The sequence below is a fragment of the Platalea leucorodia genome (assembly GCF_965183815.1).
Source record: "Platalea leucorodia genome assembly, chromosome: 5".
In the NCBI taxonomy this organism is placed as follows: Eukaryota; Metazoa; Chordata; class Aves; order Pelecaniformes; family Threskiornithidae; genus Platalea; species Platalea leucorodia.
The window spans coordinates 34112825-34139733 of NC_138827.1; the positions used below are offsets into that span (position 1 = coordinate 34112825).

The 26909-nt window shown below is 37.2% G+C and overlaps 1 protein-coding gene across 1 annotated transcript in view; it reads left to right on the top strand.

The window, feature by feature from the left end:
* AK5 (adenylate kinase 5) overlaps window positions 1–26909 on the top strand; it is a 96660-nt gene that overhangs the window by 44872 nt on the left and 24879 nt on the right. Inside the window, exons 7-10 of the mRNA XM_082311522.1 lie at window positions 2657–2747; window positions 9345–9421; window positions 24361–24403; window positions 25508–25552. Coding sequence (XP_082167648.1) covers window positions 2657–2747; window positions 9345–9421; window positions 24361–24403; window positions 25508–25552 — 256 coding nt within the window. The remainder of the gene's footprint in view (window positions 1–2656; window positions 2748–9344; window positions 9422–24360; window positions 24404–25507; window positions 25553–26909) is intronic.

Consider the following 26909-nt stretch of genomic DNA (forward strand, 5'->3'; position numbering starts at 1 on the left):
TTTGGGTGACAATATAGGCTTTTATTACAAAGCCCAGATTTTTCAAAGTACTGAAGCACAGCTGGTGTTCTTTGAATGGGGGAAGTTGATGTTTCAAATTCTTGGAACCTTCAGAACGTTTTGAGATTGATCATGTGTTTTTTCATGGTAAACTGGATTATTCAGAGGAATGCTACTAATGAGAAAGCAAGCCTCTCATCTCTCCAAGTGTGGTGTGACCTACACAGTAACGATCAGACACAACCTGATTACAGTTCACTGGGTTTTATGCAGACACATACCCACAAACATCATATTATATGATATGCCTTCCCTAGCATATCTAATGAAATGCGTACAGTTTTTCCTGAGAAGCGACAGAAGAAAAGCATATCCCCACACTTCCTCGGAGACAGACCAGTGCAGAAGAATTCACAGAGATCAGTACTCTTTTCTTATCAACAAGAAAATTCCAAAGCTGCTCTTCGTGCATGGATAATAAATTACCTAACAGTAGCCCAAGAGCTTCATTTAAGACCTGTATGTGATTTTCTGCAAGCCTCAGTTTTGACACAAGTTAAGATGTAATCCTTCTAATAGGTAAACACAAACGAATTTCTGCTTTATAAATAAAAAATAATGCTTTGAGTTTTGATTAACACTGAATGGCAGAAGAACTCCTCAAGAATAGATCAATGTCTGCCCAGATAGATGGACAACTGTGCTGCATCACAGGATGATCTTCTGAGTGGTCCTCGGGGTCAGAGCCAGAAACTCCATTTCAAGAACCAGTCAGAAAACTCCATGTATTGATAATTATAGTAGGCTCATCTATGATGGAAATGAACTCTAGGGCTGAGCTAAGCATAAAGCTAAATATTAAGACCTTAAAGATCTAAATCGGGACTAATAACGATTAAGATTTGAACACTTGAACAGGTGTTGAGAGTTAAGCTTGTTGGCAGCAAACTTTCTACAATGGTTGCCTCTTTCTAGTATACTCTGGCTTCCCACAAGCTTCCATTTTCTGTCGTTCACACAGGCCCAGTTTGGAGAATCATTCTTTGTCTCTTTAATGTTCTTTCCCTATTTTTGAACTATTTCTGACACCTGCCACTCTAAATAATTATTCTTGGGCTGATATTTGCCTCTGAGTTTATCTTGAGGTGCTGATGGAAAATTCCATAAGAAAGCAAATTTCATTACCAGTGACAGAACAGCTTAAGTAATATAGATAATACAGAAGTCATCATAAAGCATAATGAAAAGAGTGATACTGATTTTGCAAGGGTGGGTGTTAGACAAGCAATTCAGTATCTCTCTAAAATTAACTCATTAAGTATCATGCTTTGTTCTGTGATAGATATTTGGAAAACAACTTCATCTCTAGAAATGTTAGATTCTGCAGCAAAGTTCATAGTAGGGTTTGAACTTCTCTCTCCAAGGCTTTTCCCTGCCTATTATTTTTACCGTGAGAGAGGCAGGTATTGGGTGAGACACCTGAAAAGATGCTCAACAGTCTTGTACTTGGAAGAAAGAGCCCATTGAAGTTCATGAGCTTGCAATTGCTAGTGTAATGCTGGGGTTCATTCTGCATCCTGAAACATATTACACTGAAGATAAAGAATGATTGAAAATAGTGACTCTCATACAGGGGGCATGCACTGAATGACAGTCATCTGATGTGACCATTATTTGCTTGCTCCTGTACCTTGAGGTTACAGTATCCCCTTTTTCCATAGTAATGTACCTGGCCTCACTTCAAGAAATAAGAAAAAATCCACAGCAACAGTAATAAAATATCCTTTCTTTTCCCCCAAAGAAAGCCTCAATAAGTGATAATCTAAATGAATGAAGCTTGATAAATATGATAAGAAAAAACACAAACCCACTGTCAAGCATGTCATCTGGCCATAAAAAGAACCTGTCAGACAGAGCTGAGAAAAAAACTTGGGAGAATCAGTATCAAAATTCAGGCAAAAGACAGAATAAATGAAAAAAGTTTAAAATGGTAAGAAATTAATTATTTGCCATTTTAAAGGAGCTTTGCTTTCCTCATTTTATTAATTTATCACTGGGCCAATACACTTGCTGCTAGTGTGGGAGCAAGGAAAGCTTTCTTTTCTATAGAATAGGGGACTTTCAAAAATACTTTACTTTTTCCTAAAAATGTTGCTCAACTAGTTGAAGGAATCGTACATGCATCCACATCACAAAAATTGGTTTCAGACAACTCAGAAGTTGCTGAAAATTTTTCACTTGCAAATTAAATAGTTAATTATGCCAATCTCTGAAAAGAAGTGACAATAAAGTAATCACATTTCTGGTCTGTATGCTGTCATTTGTTTCAACCATCCAATGGCTGAAAAAGTAATATGCATTACTAGCTATACTTTCTGCTTTGGAACCTCATTCTCTGAGAGCAAGTCAATTTTACCGTAGCTTCTGTTCCTGACAAGCTATTAAAAATAGGCAAAATGGTTTACAAAATTGATTTAGTTTTCAGTCAAAATTAAAATGATTCATACCTAAAGCAATGGGCAGCACACAGAAAAATAGAAAGGTTCCTATCAAGAAGGCTTGGGATGAGAATTCATGTTACATGTTGATGTTCAGCCAAGTAGTAAGCAGTGTGATTGCCAACTTTTTTTCCCTTTTTTTTTTTTTTTTTTAATAGTTTGATGCAGACAGAGATGAAGAAGAAGTGTTCTTTGACATAAGTTCGGCAGTTGACAATAAACTATTTGCAAACAAAGAGGCTGCAGCAGGTGAGTTAATGTAAGATTTAAAGAACCACGTTTTTTATACTGCATTTGTCATTGGTGCAATGCCTTTTTCATATTCCTCAAGTATGGATGTATGTACTGTAGCAAAGTCTTGACCGACCTTCAAACATTTGCACAACGAAGGGCATAAAAATCTCTTTGCACTTGGAAACTTCATACAACCCACCCAACCTTTTGTTTATATACAAGCTCACCTTAAAATACTATGGATAGTCCACCTAAACAACTATATCATTAATACAAAAACTTTATAAGTGGATCGATTCCAGTTGCCAGCTGTTTCAGTTCCAGATAATGCCTCAGTGTTCACCAGAAAACCAGTCCTATGAGATCACACTTCCTCCCTAATAATTGGTACTAATTCTCAAACTGTGTGTGAATATGTCAGGCGTTTGGGGGTTTTATTTATTTATATATTTATTACTTGTGCTTACTGAGGCTTGAATGTCTTCAAAGAAAAAGCCTTTGAGGGACAAAGGACTGCCAAAGAACTGAAGCTAAAAATCAAAGCACTGAAAATCCATAACATCTGTCAGAAATATTTTGCTTGAGGGGAACAGGAAAATATTCCTTGGTAACTTCACAACTTTTTCTTTTTACAGATGGCATCCCTGGCTGCCTTCCAAGTAGACCATGAGGGTTATATAGGTAGATGAGGTCATAAATGTCTTGTGAAACAGCACACAAAAAGAAAGTTCTTTGTGTGAAATATTTTTCTGTAAAATTTACTAGCTTTATTAAAACAAAGATTAGATATGTATAGTAGAGAAAATGGTGTATCTGATCTCTCCTCTGTTTAAGGGAAAACTCACATGGCATAAATTGGCAGACAGGGTAGCTTCAGTTATTTGTAATTGTGAACAATCATCTGGGAGCTGCCAAGGAAGGAGGAATTGATGAAGCACAATGAAGTCTAGTAGTAGCAATACATCTATTATCTCTTTTTGACAAAGGGGGGATTACTTTTTTCTACTAGCAAGACATTTGCAAAGAGCAGTGCTTCAGAAGAAAGATTAGGTCATATTTTGAAGATTTGAAAGGGGGTTCCAAGCTAGCTAGTCTACAAACCCCACCCATAAGGCTATTTTTGATAATGTTCAAAGTGAGATAAAGATGAATTATCAAGGCGAGGGGGTGGGGAGGTTGAGAATGATAAAAAGTGCATTAGCTAAAAAAAAAAAACCAGGTTTCCAGTGGTCAAGCTTCGAGATAAGATGCACACAAGAATAAAGACTACTAGCTTTCCCCGTTAAGTGGCACACTTACCTCTTTTGTGCTTAGCCTTATTCCTAAAGGCAAGAGGTTGATTCCAAACCTAAAATGGCATTCCCACTGCATAGCATTGTATTGATAATTACCTGTGGATTCCCTAATTAAATGAGCTAAGTACTGAATAGCAAGAGGAGGAAAGAAGTGGCATAAAGGTGCTAGCTCTGACAAACAGATTGACAAAAGCTAAACAATTTGCACCAACTGGTTGTGATTCTGGATAAGTTCCAGTCAGTTCCGTGAAAGGCTGATCTACTTAATAAATTCCTCACCAAAATAATTGGAGAGCTATGAGCTTCATCAGAAGCCATGCCACAATCATCTAATTGGTGCCTAACCTGAGGACCAATAATAGTAAGGAAATGTGAAGTAGGATTTCTAGAGATCCTACGAGACCAGATATTTAATTTCTAGAGGTTGTAATTCCAGTATTGCCTTGATCTCACTTTTTGTCTTTTAATCTTGTTAGTGGTATTGCAAGATATTTTGGTTCCTGGTGGCTTATGTAAACATTCTAATACTTTCATGCCTTCACATCAATCTAATTCATATGTTGTACCTTTAAAATCCCGTTGTAATCAACTGTGTAACAATATAGGCTGAAAGAAAACAACTGAATATTTTTATAGATTAAAATACAGTTTCCTCACTGTTGCCTTCTATGACATATTAAGACTGTTGCTAGGAGCAACAACCTGTCATGAAACTCAACAGTGTAAGATTGCAATAAAATTTGTATTAGAAACATCTTACTGAGAGCAAAATTAAAATGTAATCATTCTAATGCTAATCAGTCCTTCAGTAAATTATTTCTGTTGTATTCCACTTGAAATTTATCTTCTAAGCATTTGTCTTGCCCAAGTGGTTATATGCAACATGTATTAATTGAGTTATTAAACGGTGCTTCAGAGCATGTTCCATAACACAAAAAGACATTTTTATTTTGTTAAGCTTAAACATGCTATTAAGAGAAGGAACATATTTCACAGGATAGTCTTAGATTACTTTTATGACAGTCGGTGTTGAACAGTGCAAATACTGTAGTTGTTAAAATATGAGTATGGGCATATTGGAGCCAATGAACCATATTGAGTAGAATTGCTACCAGGATTTGAAATAAGTAACGGATTTAAGCAAGGATTGGAAATACATTAGCTGATTTGCCAAAACACAAACGGTCCAAGAAGCAGACTTAATTAACTCACATGATGGGGTATAGCTACCTTGTAATGGGAAGTTAAATCAGCGGCAGATAAATTTAGACAGATCAGTACAATTTAGTTTCATTGTATAAATGAATTTAGTGAACTGTGAAAAAGCAACGCTTGACATTTGCATTCATGAAAACTTAAGGATGAACACACTCTCAGAGAAAGTGACACGCACCCAGGCTCAGAACACTGAAATGTTTTATAGGACCAGAGGCATTTTCAGCCATGATGCCCTGGGTTCCGGGGTGCATTTCTGTGGTAGGAATCAACACCTGTCCATAACAGCCATACCCTCTCAGCTTTCCATGACCAATCCTGTGCAACTCAGCTTAGGAGCAACAAACAACATGTAAAATACAGCATAAAATTTAAAAGTACAGCCTCATGGCGAAGGAAGCGACTGAGCACGGCCCCGCACCCCTCCAGGGGCAGAGGAGTCATTCTCCCTGCCTGTCCGACCTGGCAGGGATAGCTCCTGTCAGCACACCCTTGTAGAACTGCAGCCACCCATTAATTCAACTTGTCCCTCAGTGCTGTATCATTGGATCCTCTTGGGCTCCTAGCAAGACAAATCTCTATGAATGATGCCTTCAGTGTCAAGATACACAGCCTAGCAAAAAAAGGGAATGCATTCTAGCTGATCTGCTGTTTCTTTTTTCAGCAGCCTGCTCCTCCCTGGAGAGCTGATTATTCAGTTAACAGGGATTTAATAAAAACTTCCAACTGATTTATTTTTTAATTGTGCAGTACTATGCCTAATAAAATCCTCTCTCTTTTTTCCCCTAAGGAAAACACAGGGCACAGGAAAATGACCAGGTTTCCGTTACCTCAACTTTATGCACACACTGAAATTGAGGAAGCATATTTTAAGTCATAGGTGTACCTTTTCAGATCAGGTGGTTGCAAGCTATTGCTCCATGGCAGTAGAGCTTTCATGCATTTTCTTTTTTTAACTATTGAGTTTCGTATTTTGAAATTGATACAGTTACTCAGATTGTTTGCAATAGGTTCATATAAGCACACGAGGGCTCTAAGTTAACCAAGAGCTGAGATTATCTGGTGGAATGGGGCATCCCTTCAAAACGAATTTGGACAATTCAGACTGTGAGACTTTCCTAATGGTAAACAAGTATTATAGCCTAGTTCTCAGTGTACCAACTTATCAAAGGAAAAACAACACAACTTAGAAAAGGCAATGAAACTTACTTATGATGAGCTTGTTGTCAGAGCATGAGATGTGCAGCCTGCAGACTCATTGAAAGCAGCAGGGCATGCTTGCTTCCAAACGCTTTAACCAATCCTCCTCTTTTCCTTAAGCCAACATTTTGTGTTTGTCCTTTAATAGCTGAACATTGCCACAAGTTTTACATAAAATGTTGCTGATTCAAACTTGGTGTTAGAAAACCTGAGCTGAGTTTTGAGTTATCCACTTTTTCTAACACTCTCCCCTTGGCTTTAGCCTTGTCAGTAGCTTTGCCTACCACCAAAATTACTGACTCCCAGTACCTTGCAACGTGGCTGTCTGGTACGCTTCTACTGCCACACGTACTAGCAATTAGCTAGTGAGCCTGTTGTCCTCCCCTAGAAGACCTGTTTTAGCAAGATTTAGTCCAAACTCAGCAAAATATGCTCCCTCCAGCAACAAACTGAGCTGGAGGACAGCAAACTCCTCATGCTTATCCATACTGCACCAGGGATAACACAAGTACTCTTATACATCCCCTCGTTCCTATATCTTGTCTTGGGAGTAGTCATTTGCTTCAGTTCATTTCTGGTAGGTTTGCTTTAGGCAATTTGAGAAGGATAGAGAAGTTTGTATACTGTTCAGTGATAGATTTTGGATTTTGTTAGTTTTCATTGAACTAACAAAGACAAGACACATATTTTCAATTTTCCTGACCTTCCTTGAATATACCCAGAAAGGAGCTGTGCTTCCCCAAGGAAACTGGTGTCCTAGTTCAAGAAAAAAGGCTTTAAGACGCTTGACCATATTAAAATTATATGGCTGTTATCACTTCAGATACATTATGCATAAGTATTCATTTTCAGCCTGACCTTTAAGTTCGCAGCACCATATTTCATATTAAGGTTTCTAGCTAAGGATACATACTACTTTTGGTAGTTAAGTGACCGTTAATCAAATACTTGCACACAAGTGCCTTTAAAAGTGATTGATGTGTCAAGGTAGGCCAATGCTAGTGATAACTGAGGCTTAGTTAAATTATATTATCAACAATGACACAATGGTAAGAGTGAGATGTCAGCTGTGTAGAATAAATAAAAAAAAGTAAGATTCTCTCAGCAGTTGTAAATCTATTTGGTTGCCTATATCTTTCACAGATGGGTATTTTCAAGAGACCATAAAGTGTATATGCCAGAGAACATGCTGCATATATACATGTGACATTCTACGGTAGCAAGAGTATAATCCCTTTCTGGTTTGGGGTTTTTTTTATAGCAATCTGATAAAGTATACATGAACATTAGGGGGGAAAAAAGACAAAACAAAACAAAAACCAAAAACACCAGCAGATGGTAGACCCAAGTCTTTCCCTGGTATCTTTTACGTAGCCCAAAGGGTTGCATCAAAGATGAATTTGGCAGCAACTGTAATATGGATAGCGAATTAAGACACCCTGGAATCATCGTCTCTACCAAGCAGTTATGGTTTTAGTCATCATGACATCCAGTTCCTCTCCTTTGTTCTCTTAGTGATGTTTATTTAGTTCACCACCTACACAGATTATTACTATGTAAACTTTAAAAGCAAACCAAAGCAGATAATACGTAAATGCATCTGGCACAAATTGAACTGCGAAATCTGTTATTGATAGTGCTTGTTACAGAGAGCCACCCATACAAACATCTCTAATGGTAAGAAAACAACTCCAGGTCAGCAATAGTCTTAAAACTATGTATCCTCAATGCCACTGCTTGCAGGAACATCATGCCAGGTAGAGACACCTGTAACCCAGGCGGGAGGGAGTCGTTTTCCTCATCAGTGATCTTATCTGACTGCGGACATGAGGGCACAAAACAGAGCACATCTTATACTTCCCCTGGTGTTACCTGTTGCTCCCCACATGAAGAGAGTGATTGGACTCACCTGTGGCTACTGGCTGGTTACAATTTTTAGATCTCTGTGTGTCATTACATCATTTTGGTTATTCTCATTTTAATACTACTGTGAAAAATACTCCTGTAGTCACACACCTATTGACATTTTAATGTGTGTTGAATATGCGCAGGATTGGGTTTAGGGCTGCACCATCTGGAGGGCACAGGAGACTGACTGCTTCCTCATTGCCCTGGAGTGAGATTATCTGAATGGGGTGATAATGCCAGAATATGATATCCATGCTACACCCTGTGTTTATATAGAAAAATGATTGGTGGTTTATCCTCCCATTCTGGTTTAGCAATGACTGCTCCCCTACATGACTTCTTGAAATACCAAGCCCAGTTTCTGTTATCCGGCACCTTCAGCAGTTCAGCTGAAGCTAAACTGTAAAGCTCACCCCGGTCAAGGCTTCTCAGCAACAGAATTTTGTCATCCCAAGTGCAGGAAACTGCATGACTTGCTGATCCTGCCACACGAAGATGACAGGGAGAAGGGACAGAGCCACACTGTTGCCTTGGAAAGGGGTAGGGTAGGAATGGGGACTGCTGCTGCTGGAAGCATGCTGCTTTGGTCCCCCATCAACATCACTCCAGGATCCTGATGTGCTAATCACCAATTAGTCAGTATCTCCTTTCTCTTTCCTAAACATGGTTTGTATTCTCCCCCGAGCCAAAATCCCTGTGGCAATTTTGCAATTGCAAGTCATGGCACACAGAACACCCTGCCCAAGGAATTTGCAATCTAGCTGAAACAATTCATTTATTGTAACCATTCCTTATTAAGAGTTGTGGTAGCTTTTATGGATGCTCTGAAGGCTTTGTTGATGGAACAGCATTCATCCGGATACTCTAGCACATCTGAATGGTTCCTTGGATCACAGTTTTTGCGTACATACAGAAAATTGGGAATATAGTGTTCCATCACAAAGTGAAAATTTCCAATCCATTTCTGAAGTCTGATTTTCTTTCCTTATTTCAGGGCCAAATGAACTTCAGTGCAGTCTGATTATGGATTCTAGAGATCCTGATTATACAGAATTTGACTTTGAAGACCAGGTAACTTTATGTTATATGGCCTCTCTCTAGACAGTCTTCTAGTTTATGTACGTACTGTGCTATACGATTTGTCTGAACAAGGTGGCAGAACTTTAAGGGTACCTAAGCCAAAAGGCTTTTAAAGTGCAGTATAAGTAAATTTGTGATACACAGAGGTTGCTTTCTGGTTATATGAAAAGAGTGAATATTATTGTGGTATTAAGAGTCCATATCTTCTATTACTGTACACTGCTGAGTTTCCTCCATAAATTTTAAAATGTTGGCAAACATGGCAAATAGAATTGTTGGAATGCACTGTAAGTCTACTGTATATTTAAGAAGAGGGAGTAAAACATTTTTCAAAAGAGAAGCATGAAAGTACAAAAAGTGTGAAATGTAACTAAAACCAAATCAAACATTCTCCCCTTGAAAAAGAAAAGTGCTTTTAAGAATAAAACAACAACAAATGCTTACAGTGTGTTGAAACCAGCCTTTCTACTGATGCTATTCTGTCCACATCTAAACTAAATTTTGGTGGTGTTTTCCTTGTACATAGGAAGAAAGAAAGTTTGAGGGGGGGAAAAAGGTTGTATATGTCTTTCCCCTCTAATCTTCACCTCAGCAGTGGTAAGGCCACATCTGGAGTACTGTGCCCGGTTCTGGGCTCACCGATATAACATATGGAGCTACTTAAGAGTCGGCCACTAAGATGGTTAAGGGACTAGGCCATCTCTCCTACAAGGAAAGGCTGAGAGAGCTGGGAGTGCTCAGCTGGGAAAACAGAAGGCTCAGGGGGGATCTCATCAATGTGTATAGAAATCTGAAGGGAAGGTGCAAAGAAGATGGAGCCAGGCTCTTTTCAGTGGTGCCCAATGACAGGACAAGAGGCAGTGTGCACAAACTGAAACACAGGAGGTTCCTGTGGCTTGGATACTGTGCTAAGGATAAGCGTTATTGTTCTCGTTAATGTGTTGTGGATAATCATTAAAAAAATAACTTAAAATTAAAAAAATATTTTTAAAGCCATCTGCCTATCACACTGCCATATTTAAGGCTGGTGTTTTTGTATGTTTTACTTTCTGCCTTTCACTTTTGCACGGCTCTGCTTGCATTTTCTTCACAAATACCACAAACACTTCTCTAGATTTGTGAGCAGCTTGGCAAAGAATGTTATTTTGTGTTTCTGTTATCATTCAACTAAATGCAATTGCGAATGTTCTCACCTCTTTCCTCATTATTCGCAAAACATCTTTTCTTGTGAAATTTTAAAGCTAGTGACAAAATCAGGACCAACAAAACTGAATTTTCATTCAGTATCATCTGTTCATTCATTGGTTTTCTTTCACAGTATTCAGTGCAACACTTTATCCTCACCTGCAAGATGTTATGTATTCTAGCCCTATTCATTTCTGTTGATTTCTGATCCTTTTACTGTTCTTTTTGGCTCAGTTATTTCAGTTTGGCTTTTTTTTGAAGCAGACAGCTCGCCTCTGTCTCCAAATCCCATTTTAAATACCGTTCTTTCATAAATCCTTCTTTAAAACATTCTCTACCCCAGGAAACTCTCTTAAGTTTCTCATCATCTTTGTCTTGACTGTACTACTTCTTTACTGCAGGGTTTAGGCCTTTATGCCCTATAAAGTAGAATGTATATTTAAATCATGTTTGGATTATGTTGCTGTTAAATTTTGGATTTTAATGACATTCTAAATACATTCCTTTGGCAGAGTATGAATGCTGAAGAAATTATACTCTTTGTTCATAATGTTTGAAATGCTGTTCAAATAATAAGCACAAGTTTTATAGTTACAAAGTAAAAGTAACAGAAAGAAATATATGAAAATTATACTAATTTATAATTTCAAACTATATGGTTCCCTAATGATACATTGCACAGTCCATAAAAGCACAGACTGTAGTTTTGAATGAAGTTGCTTGTGGTTCTTACGTGACACTAACCAAAACGACTACAATGGGACCTTATTGTCTTTGTCCCTAGCAAATATTCTTTCTGCCAGATGTGGCGGTTAGCTTTTCTCATTATTTTGCCAGACCGACACATTGCCATTCTGGCAAGAGTGTAATACTGTTATCAAACAGAGAAGGAGAAATGAAGTAAAAGCAGTGCTAAAAACCCTTCAGTCAAAGACAGAGATAAATTTGAAGTGGCTGGCAATGAATCTCTTCAACTGCAAGTTGATATCTTTGATACTTATTAGTGTAATTTTAAAAAACATAAATATTTCTATTACTAATAAATATTTTTATACCCAGTTCATATGAGATGCCTTGTACAAATATAAAGAAAATACAAAGGAGAAAACAATCGCAACCAAAAGCCCTTACCATCTAAATTTTGAAATGGTGCAAGCAAGTATTATATACAGAAGCAAAGAAGGGAGTGGAGATTACCATGAAGCCATAATACCATCTAGCTACCCAGTCTGAAAAACAAAATTAGAAATTACTCTCAGGAAGAAAAGATCAATAACTAAATTCAGGAGTGAGGAACTGCTCGCGTTTGAAGCTTGAGCTCATTTTGACTGTGGCAGTGATTTAATACTCCAGTGATTTACCACATGCTGTTTATGAATTGCACAAAGCACCAACAACCTTTACTTAGAGAATCTCAAGTGGAAAAGGAATGCATGTCTGGATACAAATGTGTCATGCAGTGTTGTTATTGCATAGGAAATCTGTCATGAGAATGTGGGGGATAAGAAGGCTGGTTTCTAAGCAACCTTACACAGCTGAGCTGCTAAAAACGGCTGAATTTCAGCAGAACATCTTGGTAGTCACTGAACAAGAGGAGCTGAGGGTTAGAGCAGTACACAACATGTATTGAAGACAAAGCCACAGCTGGGAATGAGTATCACTTGGCAGAGCTGAAATGGACATACACAGATACCTTTGCATTTTCTCATTCTCGGAATGAGCCAAGAAAATCTCCAGTGTAAACTAAGCCAACAGAGAAGTATCGAGTTCTTCAGATGTACGCTACTTCTTCCAGAATAACCTCTCTTACTGGCAGGCAGGAGCAAGGAGAATGAGTGGTGTGGTTCCAACTACCGACATAGTCATCAGCTCATCTAGGAGTGCTCCAAAATACAGCGAAGTGCTTCGAGAAACACTTGGTACCTGTTGCTGAAAAAGTGCAAAGCAATGCTAATGCAGGCTAAGATCTGGCTTTTCTGGAGGAGTACAGAGGGAAATTGAATTAAAAATAACCCAGAAAAAGCTTGAGCTTCATATTGTACATTTTATAAATGAACGTTCAATTACATTTATGTAACTAAATTAAAAGTAAGCTGATTGTTTTCTACCAGCTATGTGCGAATGCTTCAAGAACTAGAACACTTGTCATCAGTAAGTCCCTACAGCATTGAAAGACAGGAGGGAAATACACACGATTTAAAAAAAACAAACAAAAAAAACCAACCAAACAATTTTTTTCTCCAAATCACTAATAACTATTTTTCGGTTTCTCAGATATGTAGCTGTCAGATCCTGTATTACAGAAGGAATAATCTAGGTTTTTAGAATGACTTCTCAAAAGATATTCTTCCAAAAAAAAAAAAAAAAAAGCCCAAACAAACAACCTGCCAAAACAAAACAAAACCAAACCAGACAGTACCTCTCATTGAGAATGCCTTGTGGAAGAATCAGCCAAAGTTTCACGTGGCAGCAATCTTTATAGCATTTTCTGGAGTAATGATTACACTGCTCATGACTTGATTGAAAAACATAAAAAGCACAGTAAACTGATAAATTTCAGATATTTTCATCCATATTAAGACATCAGGAATATGTTTTGGGCCACTCATTTTTGGGTGCAACAGCATAGCTTCTAATGAGGGAAGACCTGTGCTTTATAGAATATTCTCAATTTGCAGAACTCACTGTCACGGCTAGCATCTGGTTTAATAAGGATCGTCTTTTGCTGCTGGAATGCTCTCAAGTGTGATACAGGTTTTCACTGCTCACTGTGTTCATTTATACCCGCCATTCAATTTCTCAACTTTGCCAGAGAGGCTGTCAATATAATGCCACTTGTTTCCAGAGACCAGACAAGTTTTATCTTTAAGAATTGGATTTTTAATTGGAAACCTACCATTTGGCTTATTTCAAGTGCAATCAGGCCAAAAGGGAGTATTGAAAAATTGGCATCAGTGAATCCTATCAAAGGGCTCCAGAAGAAAAGAGCATCCAATTATTTTCTTGTGAAAACAAGGCTTTCAAGACAACCTTAGCTAGTCTGAGGAATATTTAGACTAATTAGAGAAAAAGTTAAAACATACAGTCAAACAACTGTAGAGTGAATACACTCCTGGGCAAGTGCTTATAGAATTGATAACTTGAAAATTTAGGAAACGTGAAAATCAGGTAAACTTCAAGTAAAAACCTTAAAAATATACTTAGCCTCTTCTAATATTTGGAGGTGGGGGAATATATTGAACATCTGCAAAACGTGGAAACACATTTTTACTCCTCAAAGGAAGCTGCCAGTTCTTAACTGAGGCATTTCCATGTCCTTCCAGTGTCAGACTGCATTTACTTATGCAATGGCTCATGCAAAGGAGAGATTGCCTCCCCCCCCCCCCCCCCCCCAAGTGTGTCAAAGACCTAGGAAAAGTAGATGTAAAAAAGACTGAAAGATAATAAAAGGTTTTCTGTTCAGCAGTGACAAGCAATCTATTGAATTAAGAAAATTGCATAACCCAATCTTTGCTGCAAGTGCAGAATGTTTTATAATTAGAAAATGTGACAGCTCACTTGAAAAGCAAGCAGCAAAACCAAAATGAAGTGGAGGAAAAAAGCCCTCAAAGAGACTTACTCTCATTCTAACGAGAGGAAACAAGCTCTTGATTAAAAGTTGTTGCCATGTAGTGACAGTTCTTACAGCTCGCTGTCATTTCCCACCCAGAGCACATACGAATCTAGGCTTTAGGGGAGCAGGAGGAAGCTTTAAGCGAACTGATGAAAAACAGACACCATTGCTACCAAGACTATAACAATATTTCCAGCCTGACTGGTTATCATAGCTTGAAACTTAAATATTCAAGAGAGATAATGAAAACACCCTGAAAGTCTTTTCAATGCAGAACACCAATATTCCTAAAACTGATGGGCAACAGCAAATTGAAAGCCTCATTTAACTAAAGATCTGTGGATTAAACCAAAGACCATTTTCCTTCATTTACTGTGTTTCATATCAGTTGTCACTGTGTTTTGACTCCATTTTCTCTACATCAAGGATTCAATTGAAGTAATTTATTTAACCCTTCAGACACAGTGCTCCAGGGGTTGACATTACAATACGACAAAGAGCAAATTGCACATCTCCATTAGCAGGAGAAATTTTCGCTGGGACTTCTAAAGCTACCTTTCAAAATTAGATAAACATTGATTAAATTATTTAAGGGGTCAGATCTAGAATGCACTATATTAATCATGTGCTTTCTCTTTACTTGAGAACATAAGGAACTCCTGGTATAACAGCAGTTTTATTTGTATATGCTGCACAGCATTAATCATTACAGGTCTTAGTAAAATGACCAAGAGTACCCAGAAGCCATTTGGGCTTTTAATGCTGAACATTTCTACAGTGTCCATTTCTCTTTCGCTGATAGGCAGCAGTATCAATTTGAATTACAGATTCCGGTTCTACAGGGAAACTGATTAAAACAGGAGTATGAGATAGAAAAGAAAATGGACTCTAGGAAACTCAGAGAATCATTGTGAAACTCTGTTCCCTCAACATTTGTTTTTGTTAAAGAGCACAGAAAGGTGGAGTCCAATCTAGTTTAAGGATATCTGCAAAAGGAGATAATGCATAAGCATCCAAAGAGATGAAAGAGCTGGAGAGGCAGGCCTAACTACAGAGAAAAGATGTTTAATAGAAATGTACTGAAGTCAATGAACAATCTGTTCAGTTCAAGTTGCCATGGAAACTGTCCTATTAAATGCTTAGTTCTAGAAACAAAGTACTACAGTTTGCCGGTTACAAAGTGCTCCCTTAATAAGCTCAAACCAAGTGTATTTTGGTGCTTCTATATCATTTTGTAAGCCTGAAGAATTATTTTTCTCTTTCAAAATCACCATTGTACACTGTAGTAAAGGCACGTAAAAGAAAGCCTAGTGCCCTGTTTTCCCCCATGCAAACCATGGCGAAACAGGCAAGAAAAATTGCCGTAGACTCAATCTGTATTTTTTTCTTTGGAATGCCAGAAACAGTTATTTGCTCCTCCTTTCACAGACATTATTTGGATTTACTTTCTGATGATGCATACATTAGGGGGGACAGAACTGCCAAGGTTAGATGAAGTCTTTGCATCCCCATTTCTTTTGTGATTTTGAACCAAAAGTTGCTGCCTGCAGCTCTGGTGAGCAGTACAGGGCACGAGGACTCGGTTACAAGGATGGTGAGCTCATGTGAGTTACTCAAGATTTAAACAACAGCGACAGCATCATTCTTCAAGATGTGCTGCATTTACGCTCCACTGAATACCTTTGCAGTAACTTAGGAAGCTCTTCTCTGTGGGTTGTGGAAGGTGTCTGTAGAAAAACGCGTTACAATTTACAGTATCTCACCCTCATTTTTCTAGGCAGTAGCACTATGGTACTGTACGTCCTTTCGTCATACCAGCTTGCCCCTCCACTGGCAAACTGAGGCCTCATCCTTTCATGCACAAAATATAACTTTGCAGCTAAATTTATGAGTTCTGCTTTTTGCATGGCCACCTTTACAGCCCAGAGAACCTGCATGATTCTTGGGAAATATCAGGCATCCCACACAGTTGATGCAAATAGGATCCATATCAGAACATTTCATATTGCACCTAAAGCTGATAATGAAATGCAAAGGTGTATTTTAAATCCCCCCCCCGCCTCCTAGATTTAGACACCTTACTCAGGGCTGTGCATGAGTTCTGTTCACATAGCCCAGCATCACTAAAGACAGCTGCCAAAGCCCTTTCTTAAAAATATTTGTAGCAACAATTTCTATATTTTAAAGCATTGAAGAAGAAACAGCTTTTTATAAAACATATTAATATTTCTTAATCACTGTCAAAGTATATACTGTAGATTTTTACATTTACATATTAAACTGTCATCATTGCAAGGATGCTGTTTTACTATATGGGATACAAAACTGCTCTTTAAATAACTTATTTGTATTGTATTGAAGCAGAAGAGTGGTTTCTCTGGGTACATTGGAAACACTTAAAAAAATCCTCTATGTATTTTCAGGAGGCCATATGTTTCCTATTTGGTGTCTTTTTACTCCTTATGTATCCCATGATCGCGCAGTCAACTTCAGTCAATTTGGGCTTAAATATCAGTCATAAGGAGTGGGAAGTGGCCTAGTTTTAGAATTCCTTCACAGTAGTGCATCTCAGATCAGGGGACTGTTTCTTCCCATCATTAAATTCCTTCTTAACAGAGAAGTTCTTTATAAAAACTGTAAGAGTTCCTTATTGAAAGTTATAAAACTACCTAATAAAACATAAATAGGTGTTTTAGTAACCTAGAATATGCTTGGTGAAACGTTAAGCAGAGAAGGTCTTTACAACATAAAATTTGAACAACTTTTATCTTAATAACAGCAAATCATAGGATCTGAGGCCATACGCTGGTCTTATTTTTACAACACCCTATTCTTGTCTTTCTCTATGCCAAGATCTTTCAGACGATGCTCTACTTCCATATTTTAAGAGGTCTGTTCTCATTAGCTACATTTCCTGGGTCTACATTTCTTCCCTCTTTCTCTCTGCTGCAATCCTGTGTATCATGTGTCTGTAAATTATGTATCTGTACATACGTCTTTTTTGTAGATGTGGCTAATGTGATCAGGGCATAGCAATGCCAGCAGTCTTTACTCGCTGTCTCAAGACCTGATCATCTGCCACACAAGGGAAAGGCATCTACTCATTTTTGTGGTGCCATCCTGAAACTAGACTACCTCTCTTTTTTCACTGGCAGTGCTAAATTATGACTGGTAAGGTAAAGAACAGAGCTTTATATCAAACACATTACTAAACAGAATCTTGGGTTTGGGCTAGAAAGAGCTTGGAAGGGGAGCAGGTGAGATAAAAGACATTTTTGAGCATACTGCCCTTTGTAGACATATATGATAGAGGACAAATACTTTCATCTTAAAGAAGGAAATAAAATACCTGTATGTTAAAGAAAATTAAATGTCCTTAGAAAATTGAAATTAGAAGTGAAAGTTACATTCTGCCCTTGACTCCTTTGCTATTTATATTCCTAAAGACAGTTTGAAATCCTGTAACAAATCTTTAAAATTAATGACAGATTACTACTTACAGGTTACTGCACCTGTCATTGAATTTGATTTTCATAAAGTAATGGAGCTCATGTTAACAAAATAAATGGGTGGTACCATGGTGATGCATGGAAGCAGAAGCATAACATTTTCTAGGTTATCTATGGAAAGTAACACCTTGGCCTTTAAGTTCTTCCAAGAGAAGCCATTACCGAGTTCCACCACAACTGAATCTTATCAAAGCATTGGTATCTTTTTTTCTTTTTGGAAGTTGAGACTTGCCTGCAGAAAAGCATTTTTCATCTAAAGTTAAAAAAAAAAAAACCAAAAACAAAACAAACAACCAAACAACCCAAACCACTGAATTCCAGCCCTCAGAAGGCAAAGTAATCATTCAGGGCAGAGAGACTGCATATAGTGCCAATGGTGTATGATTTGAGGGATCCATTCATTAGCGTTGTCATTAACAGTCTAAGAAAAGGAGCTAAGCAGCACTGAGTTTGCAGTTTGAATGCACTGGAAGGTCCCCTGCTGCATTGGCTTGATGTAACAAAAAGCACCTGCGAGAATTTATACCAAGCAGCATAAATACTCCACATAGAGGAGAATAATTTAAGGAGAGAGGGCTATTTACAGAAAAGAAGAATGCTAAAGGAAAAATAGTGACAACTTCTGGGAAGAATTTTGTAGGCACTGGGAACTTTCTATAAATATAGAACTACTGAAAAGTAACTGAATACTATATGTGACAGAAGTATTTTAAAATGAGCAATAGATAATAACTATGGGTGTTGAGTGTCTCAAGTGTCTTCAAAACACAAAGATATTTAAAAAAAAAATAAAAATAAATCAAGCCCCAGTTCTTCTTCAAGTTAGATACAATGCTGTCCCCTCTAACTCAGCCTTTAAAATCCAATATAAAAATTGCAAACAAAGTGTTTGGTTTACCAGAACACTCTTATGCTGCTCTGATCATGCAAAATGCTGCTACCATGCTGGGAGGGGTGTTCTTATTACCAACCAAGGTATGCAAGTTTGCCCTTAAAAGTTAATTTCTTTGAATTTTTTTCCAGTTTTCTAGTGTCTGGAAATCAATATGAAACTAAATAAATTTTGCTTTCATTTTCATGCTTAATAATGACATATATTCATTGTCATTTAAAAAAAAAAACCCTATAGAACTTCAAAAAAATCCCAACCCCCACACACTATAGCAAACAGATTTTTATTTTTCCCCTCTAAACTACTGGTAGGTACTCTTCTTTATGCTATTGAAGAACAAGAATGAAAAATTTGAAAAAAATCTTGCCTATCTTTAAAAGCCAGATAACTTGATCTTGGTTTACAAGTGTTAAAAACAAGTTAATCTCTACCTCTGTATAGGTATAAATTTGTTTTATTTTCAAAACTGATAGTAAGGTTTATTTTAAAAGAATGGCATAGAGATTCTTGTCTTTGCTAGAAACGCAAAAGTAAAAGAGATTCATAGCAATCTAATAATCTGTCAGCATTTTGTAGATGCTATTACAAACACTTTTTTTTTTTTTGGCACTTTCTAGTTGTATGCACTCCAAACAAACAAAAAGCACCTCAAATAACATTAGCACCGTTCTCTCATCTGAATTACTAATAGTCCTTTTTGACACAAATAATTCCACTCCGCTGAGCAGTATGAACCATATAAGAAGATATGCCTTTTGGGGGGAAAAAAGCCTTGAAGTCTGAATTTATTCATACTGTTTCTTATCTTATTTACACATATTCATTAGTTCTGGACAGAGGAGGTCAAAGCACAGCCACCCCTGCTTTCCAGAGGTAGACTTTAACACTCAGCTTGCAGAAACCAGCTCAGCCTCAAAAAGCAGTTTGAATCATAAATCAAATTTAATGGCAAGTGACTGTATGGCTTATAAAATCCATTCCCAGGGACCATTGCCCATACATAAAACCTGAAGCTAACCCAGCATATCTCATAAAAACCAAACATTCGCTCTTACAGTAAGAAAACAGGAATTTAAAAGACAAATTCTACAGCTGAGCTCTGACTAGCCCAAATTTCTTCCACCACTTAACTTTGCCTAGCTAAAGCTTGCTCAGGGTCTTTACGTTTTGCAATATATGTAAAGACACCACCCAGTGATAACTACATTTTTGTAAATAGAGGCTGCATAATTCTAATTTGAAAGACCATCCTCTGTGATTAGGTATACGCCTATTAAGTCCAGTTGCAAACGCATGTGAAACTCTAAAACCACATAGATTGTGACAGACTGGACTGTGCTGAAGCAGATGAATTGCATATGCAGGCAGTGCTCAACAGACATCTCATACTCCTTTCTGATTCCCTAAACTATTATTAAGCAGTGAGAGAGTTTATTTAATTGAGAGCTAAAGTTGATTTTAAGGATAGTAGATGTAGAAGAATCATCTACAAACATTTGAGATTTCATTTAATATTACTTTATTAAGGACTAAGAATTCAAAGTAAATATACTATAGGCTAAAGAGATGAAAGTGGAAAGTCCTAAACCTAGTTCTGCTTCCATATATAACTGTGTTTACATCAACAAGTCACCTAATATCTCTGCTAAAATGGAAATAATGCCCTTACCTCTATTCCCAAGGGAAGTACAGGGAAGATTCGTGTGGAACTGTAGTGTTCTTTGAAGAAATAAAATGCTAGAGTACAAGTGTTTTGCATACCTAACAACAGCAAAGAGAGAATTGTACAACTACAGCGTGCTGAGAAGTTGATGGTTATGTACCTACATTGCCATCAAAGGCATGCTGATGAGATTGCCATGAGAAATCTACATCGTCAGTTCTTGCCTGTACTTTCTACTTTTCTGTACATTCTACATTATGTCATTCTGTATTAAAGTTATGTTTGTCTATGCTGCTATTTTTTTTTGCTTACACTTTAAGTCCAATTCTCAACAAATATTTTTAGGCAGAGAAACATGTAGTTTTTATTTGTTTAAATAATTTGTGCCTGATGTGTTCCTTTGAATATTTACATTCTCAAATTCAATCTTGAAAACTGAGTATAATTTTAGGCCACAATCATGCTGTATTTTAAATTCAGTCTCACTTTACTGCCTCTTTTCTTCTTAATCCATGATTATTTATCCTCTTCAGTAAATTTCTAGGAGGAACTCTTGTTATATCTGTTAGAAGTCTGAATAAAATGTATCAGGCACTTTTCACCACTATTTTCTTGAAGCATTCAAGCAACAAGGTGGTAAGGGAGAGCTGTTTTTCTTTTCTATGTTACCAAAAAAAAAAAAAAACAAACCCAAAAAAACCTGAGGACTGGAGCACAGGTTATTAATGGGTAACAGAAAAGCTTTCTCATTTCATCAGGTAACAAGCATTCACAACGGTTGTCGTTAAATCCTAATGAAGAAGATGTCCCATCATTAGATTAAAAAAAAGGCATTTTATTGCTTTTTAAAGTGATATGACTTAAGACTCCTAATTAATGAGTAGCAAAACTCAAAGATCTGGAGAATTCTGTATCATTTCCTTATTATATGCTGTGACTTACTGTCAGTTTGTTTTATTATGGAAATTACTTCACAACCTAGCAATGACAGGCAGTAACTTAAACTCATTAACCTATGAAGTACCTACTACTAGTCAGATATTTACTAATAATGAGCTAAATGACAGGAAGTCAGAATACAGTCAGAAGCCGGCATTTTCCAACTCTAAAGGCAAATGTCAGATAAGACATTCTTTACAGGTAGCAAACTTCTCTATTTAACAATCATTTTAATGTACTGTTGATATTGTTTAAGCAGTTACACGGTCAGCTATGCCCCACTAATTGATATTTCCAGATAATATTTGTAGCTATAACCTGGCTCTAAAGGCATCTGAAATTACAGACTACCCACCTTTCTTCAGAGCTCAGTACATACAAGTTTATAATCTTCTCACCTGGCTTTCAACTAAATGAAAACAGCTATACCAAGAACACAGAGACTGTTCTGCTTCTAAATCACTGTATTCCTGGTGGCAGTGTGGTGTAAAATACTACTAGCAATTTAGTAATTGGTGGGACTTTTCTTCATGTGATCACTTGCTAAATCCAACAGTTATTTTCCAAAGCACTTTGGTAACCAGGCAGAACAATGCTGCCAGGCCAATATAGGTTAAGCCATTCACAGTTTGGAGACCTACTTACTAGAAAGACACAATTAGAAATAGGTATTGTCAAATGTAAATATGAGGGGACTGGTATCAACCAGGATGGCAGTCTCTGTCACTCTCTACAAGGGACAAACAGCAAATCTAGCTCTTCACCCAGATCAACAGAAAAACATTGTACTTTTGAGGAGATGGGGAGGACAGTGGTGAAGGGAGATGGTTCCAAGTCAAGTTTAAGTGTAGAATAGTGAAAACTGTATGAATACCTTGTCGTCAAAACCAAATTAATTGTAGCCCAACTGTCTAATTTGTTCCTCCTGACTTTTCTTACAGCTCCCTTAGAGACCAGGCATTCAGGACCTCTTTACACTCCAGCTGGCTGCTGTTCTATTGTGTCTGAAAAAAATGTTTTTATGGAATAACTTATTCTCTGAAATATGGGGAAGCTTATTTTGTCATGGAAGTTCAGCAGGGCTGGTGGTCCCACTCACATCAAGCTCTGTGCTGAGTTGTCTTATAGAATCAAGAAACAGATGTCCTTTGAAAAAAAAAGTGGAGAAAAAAACAATTCTTTTCAAAACAGTATTTCTGCACCTGAAAAGTGAGCAGTTACAGATAAGAACAGAATTTATTATTTTGATGTTCTGGGTTCTGATCAATACCATACTTCCTGTTTATCTGCTTTGGGTTGTAATTAGAATTCACTTTAATGGCTTTTCATGGCACTTGTTCCTTATGTGAACATGGCTTGTTGGTTAGTTAACCTGTTGTTCTATTAAAGCAGATATAGTTGGTCAAATAAAAGCAACTTATAGCTTATTTAGCTTCAGTTCTGTCTCTAGTTTTTACATATTTCAGCTCTACAAAATTAGAGCTGTTCCTGACTTAAACTGACCTTTATTATCACCTGCTGCTCTGAGCAGCCCACCAGTGTTACGGAGGCAGTTTCATTCTGCAGCTGTAGGGGAGAACAAAGCAGTACTTGAAAGAAATAATGCCTCTTTTATTTGATCAACTTGATACTGTGATCTTGATTTTAAAGAAACTTTACTCTAAACTTTGTGTGTAAAATGATTTTGATCCATAAACATTCAAAGGCATGATAAGAAGCTGAAGCTAAACCCAGGCCTTTTATATGCAATATATCCTTTGCAGGGTCAAATATTTTATTGTATTATTATATCAAAGAAAAAGCATGTAAGGTTAATACTGTCAGTTGAATTGTAGGAAAGATTAATCTCTTATTTGAAAATGGTTTTTGGTTTTTTGTGTGGCTCCCCCCCCCCCCCCCCCCCCCCAATACTCTCCTGCAAACTTAGTGGATCCAGTTACTTTTTTAATTTTGCCCCCCCCCCCCCTTTTTTTTTTTTTTTAAGATGGCAGTTCTTCTGCTACAGTGTAATAGGCTGAAAATTACCGTGAATCAAAAAACTAAAGTGTTCTGTGGAGCCAGTGTAGTGGTACTTCAGCCTAATGAAGAGTCCTTCTATTTCATTGGTAATGGGAACACAAAGAGAAACCTGCAAGGGTAGTGCAAGAGCCTTGCAAATTATGGTTTACCGGCTGTATTCACCATAGTGTTCGTTTCACTTCATCTATTCATGCAGCTATACAAATTTCTGACAGTGGCTATTTCTGACAGCATACTGAAGCAGAACTGTAAGAAACTACAGCTTGATAACCCTATCCTTTTGAGAGGACTAGCATAATGTATTCCATGCTGATATTACACACTGGTGATGTAATACATGCATGTTATTGTCAGTGCTATCATTGATATTTTATAGACTAAAACACTGATGGTGTGAGTATATTCACACTACATAACCTAGACTATATTCAGCACATATATAATTCTGATTTATAAGAACAGCAAAGAATTCCCACTCTGACACTCTTGCTGGCCTGTACTTGTAATTCCTCATTGGCTGTACTATACAGTACGTGACAAAATAATTCTAAGTGGCCAAGTATCAGGAAAAAAACCCACCCCAAGTTTCCCATTTCCCTGGTGTAATTCCTCTTTGTAGTTCAGCATCCTCTGTAACAACTTGCAGCTTGTGTTGCGTTCTGAAGGTAAACACATTCAAGTCGTTTTAGACCAAAGACTAATTTCATCTTTATGTTGTAGCTCACATCTAGAACTTACTCCAATATTGTCTTTCCACTACTAACAGCTTATCATACCATATTTACTTCAGAAACAATCCAGCATGCACACTGGTTGTTTACGTATCATGCTGGAACTGTGCAGCTGGACACCGAAGGAGCTGTTCTTCACAAGAAACAATATGGGCCAGTTAATCATCTCAAGTTGTCTTGGGTTCTCCATGCTCATGTTCTACCAGCCAAAACAGTACTAACAGCATTTCTGTGACATTGTTAACTATATCTCAACATAGATTAAAAGCGAGAGATTAGAATATGGAGAAGATATTAAGATATACATGTAAGCAGATATAAGAAAAAATGCAAACTATGCAGAATATGCATTTCAATTTGTTAATTGCTCAATCAACAGGAGGAGGATCAGTCAAGTTTTTCTGGTTATGAGAGCACAGGAGGTGAGTTTCTTTTTCAGTATCATTTGCCATTTAATTTTGAAACCTTTGATTTCCCCTTGTATTTAAATAGTTACTTAGATGGTAAAGTTAATTCAGGTTATTTATATTGTGAAAGATCTGTCTCCAAGGATTTTATCATGTGAATTCTCTTTGAATGCAAATTAAAGCTTGTAAAAGACATTTCTACACTCTTTAGGCCAGTGGATCCAAAATTATTAGAAAATATTACTGTTAATCAGCAAAAGATCTTATAGGTGTTTTCAGAAATTGGCAGTTATGAAAAGCTTGGTGGAAAGTATGAGCTGCTAAGAGTCTAAGAGGAATGAAAGGATTAATCAAAACCTTTTACAGCTAATGGTATTATGTCATAAGAGATGTACATGCCACATAATAAAAAACAAAATTTTGTGTGGTAAATGAATGTGTCTTATAAGTGATTAAGTCAAGATATAATAAAATTCCAGCAGGCTCAGATGGTGCAAGATCTCCTTCTGTACTGGTATAACCAGGCTGATGACAGGGACTCAGACTAGAAAGAACTGCTTTTTTAAAAAATACAATTTCAGTAAAAGGCAAAGCTGTAGTACATATAGTAGTTTTGGTGCTAAAATGAGAGTAATACCTGGATTTCATTTAAGATTATTATTATTTGGCTGAATTTGAGGCTCAGGGGAATTTAAGACTACATCTCAGATGTAGTGCACTGACTATAAAATCTGAATGGGATGTGGACAAACTTCTATAGCAATTATAATGCAATAACATATTCAGAGAAAAGTGCAATGGCTCAGGAGGCACGTTATTACACCAAGATGCATCTGCTGCTCTTTTTTTCCCCCCCTTCTTTTTTAAAGAACTGACAGGTATGTGCAAGGTCTAGTTTTCAGGTAAAATATTTTTATATTGGCAGTGAGACCTATGAAACAGAGATAAATAGGCTTGTGGATAATAGCTCCTTTTGGAATGCAGAGCTTTATAGCAGAAAGTAAATCTAGTCACCTTACATGAGCGTTACACAATTCAGCGTGGAAAGAATTCTACCAAAAATTCTTTAGTTGGCAAGAGCTACTAATTTTAATCTTAAAATTTTTGTTTTCATTTTAGACTTTTCAGAAGATCTGAGGAAAACAAACATAATTTTTGTAGTTGGTAAGTAGGATTCCTAATTTAACTGCTACATTTGAAAATCCCTATGTTCTTTAGTTTTGATTACAAGTATATGATTTCTTTTAAAGTTTAGCAGAACAGTTAGATAAAAAGTATTTACACTACAATGGTTGTTTAGTCATTTGAAAGAGAGTTAGGATTTAATATCATGTTATTAATAACAGTTGTGTAAAGCTCAGAGCAGGAGGTACGTTTAAGTGTGAACATATTCAAAATGACCTTAGTTCTTGTGCAGTTAGAGTAATGCTATGTGATCTACCACAGCAAAGCTGCCTCACCAGCATTAGTTAAAGTGCTAGTTGATTGGAGTTTAACTCAGAATTTTAAGGTTTAGGTGAAGAAAAAAAAAAAAAAAAAAAATCAGGTCTCTTCACCTCTTCATTTATGAAACAACTTTTGTAAATACAGGTTTCAATGTGCATTATGCACCATGCATGCTAGTCAGCACACAATGAGGCTTTGCAGGTTCAAGATTTATGTTATATTTGCTTTCTGGAAGTCCACAGAGGAAAAGCACCATGTTAATACCTGTTATTAAATAAATGTGACTAATGTAATTAGCATAAACTTTTAACAGCCTTTTAAAACAAATTATAACCAGAAGATTTACAAGTTTCAGCTTGAAGCTTGGTACTAGTTACTTGGAAAGAATAACTGCTTTTTCATCAGCAGAATTTTTCAGAACTGCTTTACAATACAGAGCAGGAACACCACATTTCCAAGGACCTAAGGATAGATATGCAAACACAGGTAATTTTACATAAGAGCAAGTCACTTTGTGCATTCTTTTTCCTAAGGAAAAAAGTGACTTCTGAAATTAGTCATAGATGAATGGAAGTTTCATTCAGAAGGCATCAAAAAACCACATTCCAATACCAGCAGGTTGAGTGAGGTGATCCTTCCTCCCTGTTCAGCACTGGCAAGGCTGCATCTGGAATACTATGTCCACTTCTGGGCTCCCCAGTACAAGACAGGTAATGACTTACTGGAGCGGGTCCAGTGCAGGACCACAAAGATGTTTGAGGGACAAGAGCATTTTTCATACAAGGAGAGGCTGGGAGAGCTGGGACTCCTCAGCCTGGAGAAGAGAAGGCTCCAGGGGACCTTATCAATATGTATAAATACCTGATGGAGGGGAACAAAGATGAGGAAGCCAGAATCTTCTCAGTATTGCCCAGTGACAGGACAAGAGAAAATGAGGACAACCTAAAAACCATGAAATTCCATCTGAACACAAGAAAACACTTTGTTGTGAGGCTGTTCAAACACTAGAACAGGTTGTCCGGAGAGACTGGAGTCCTGAACAACCTGCTCTAGGTGACCCTGCTGTAACAAAGGT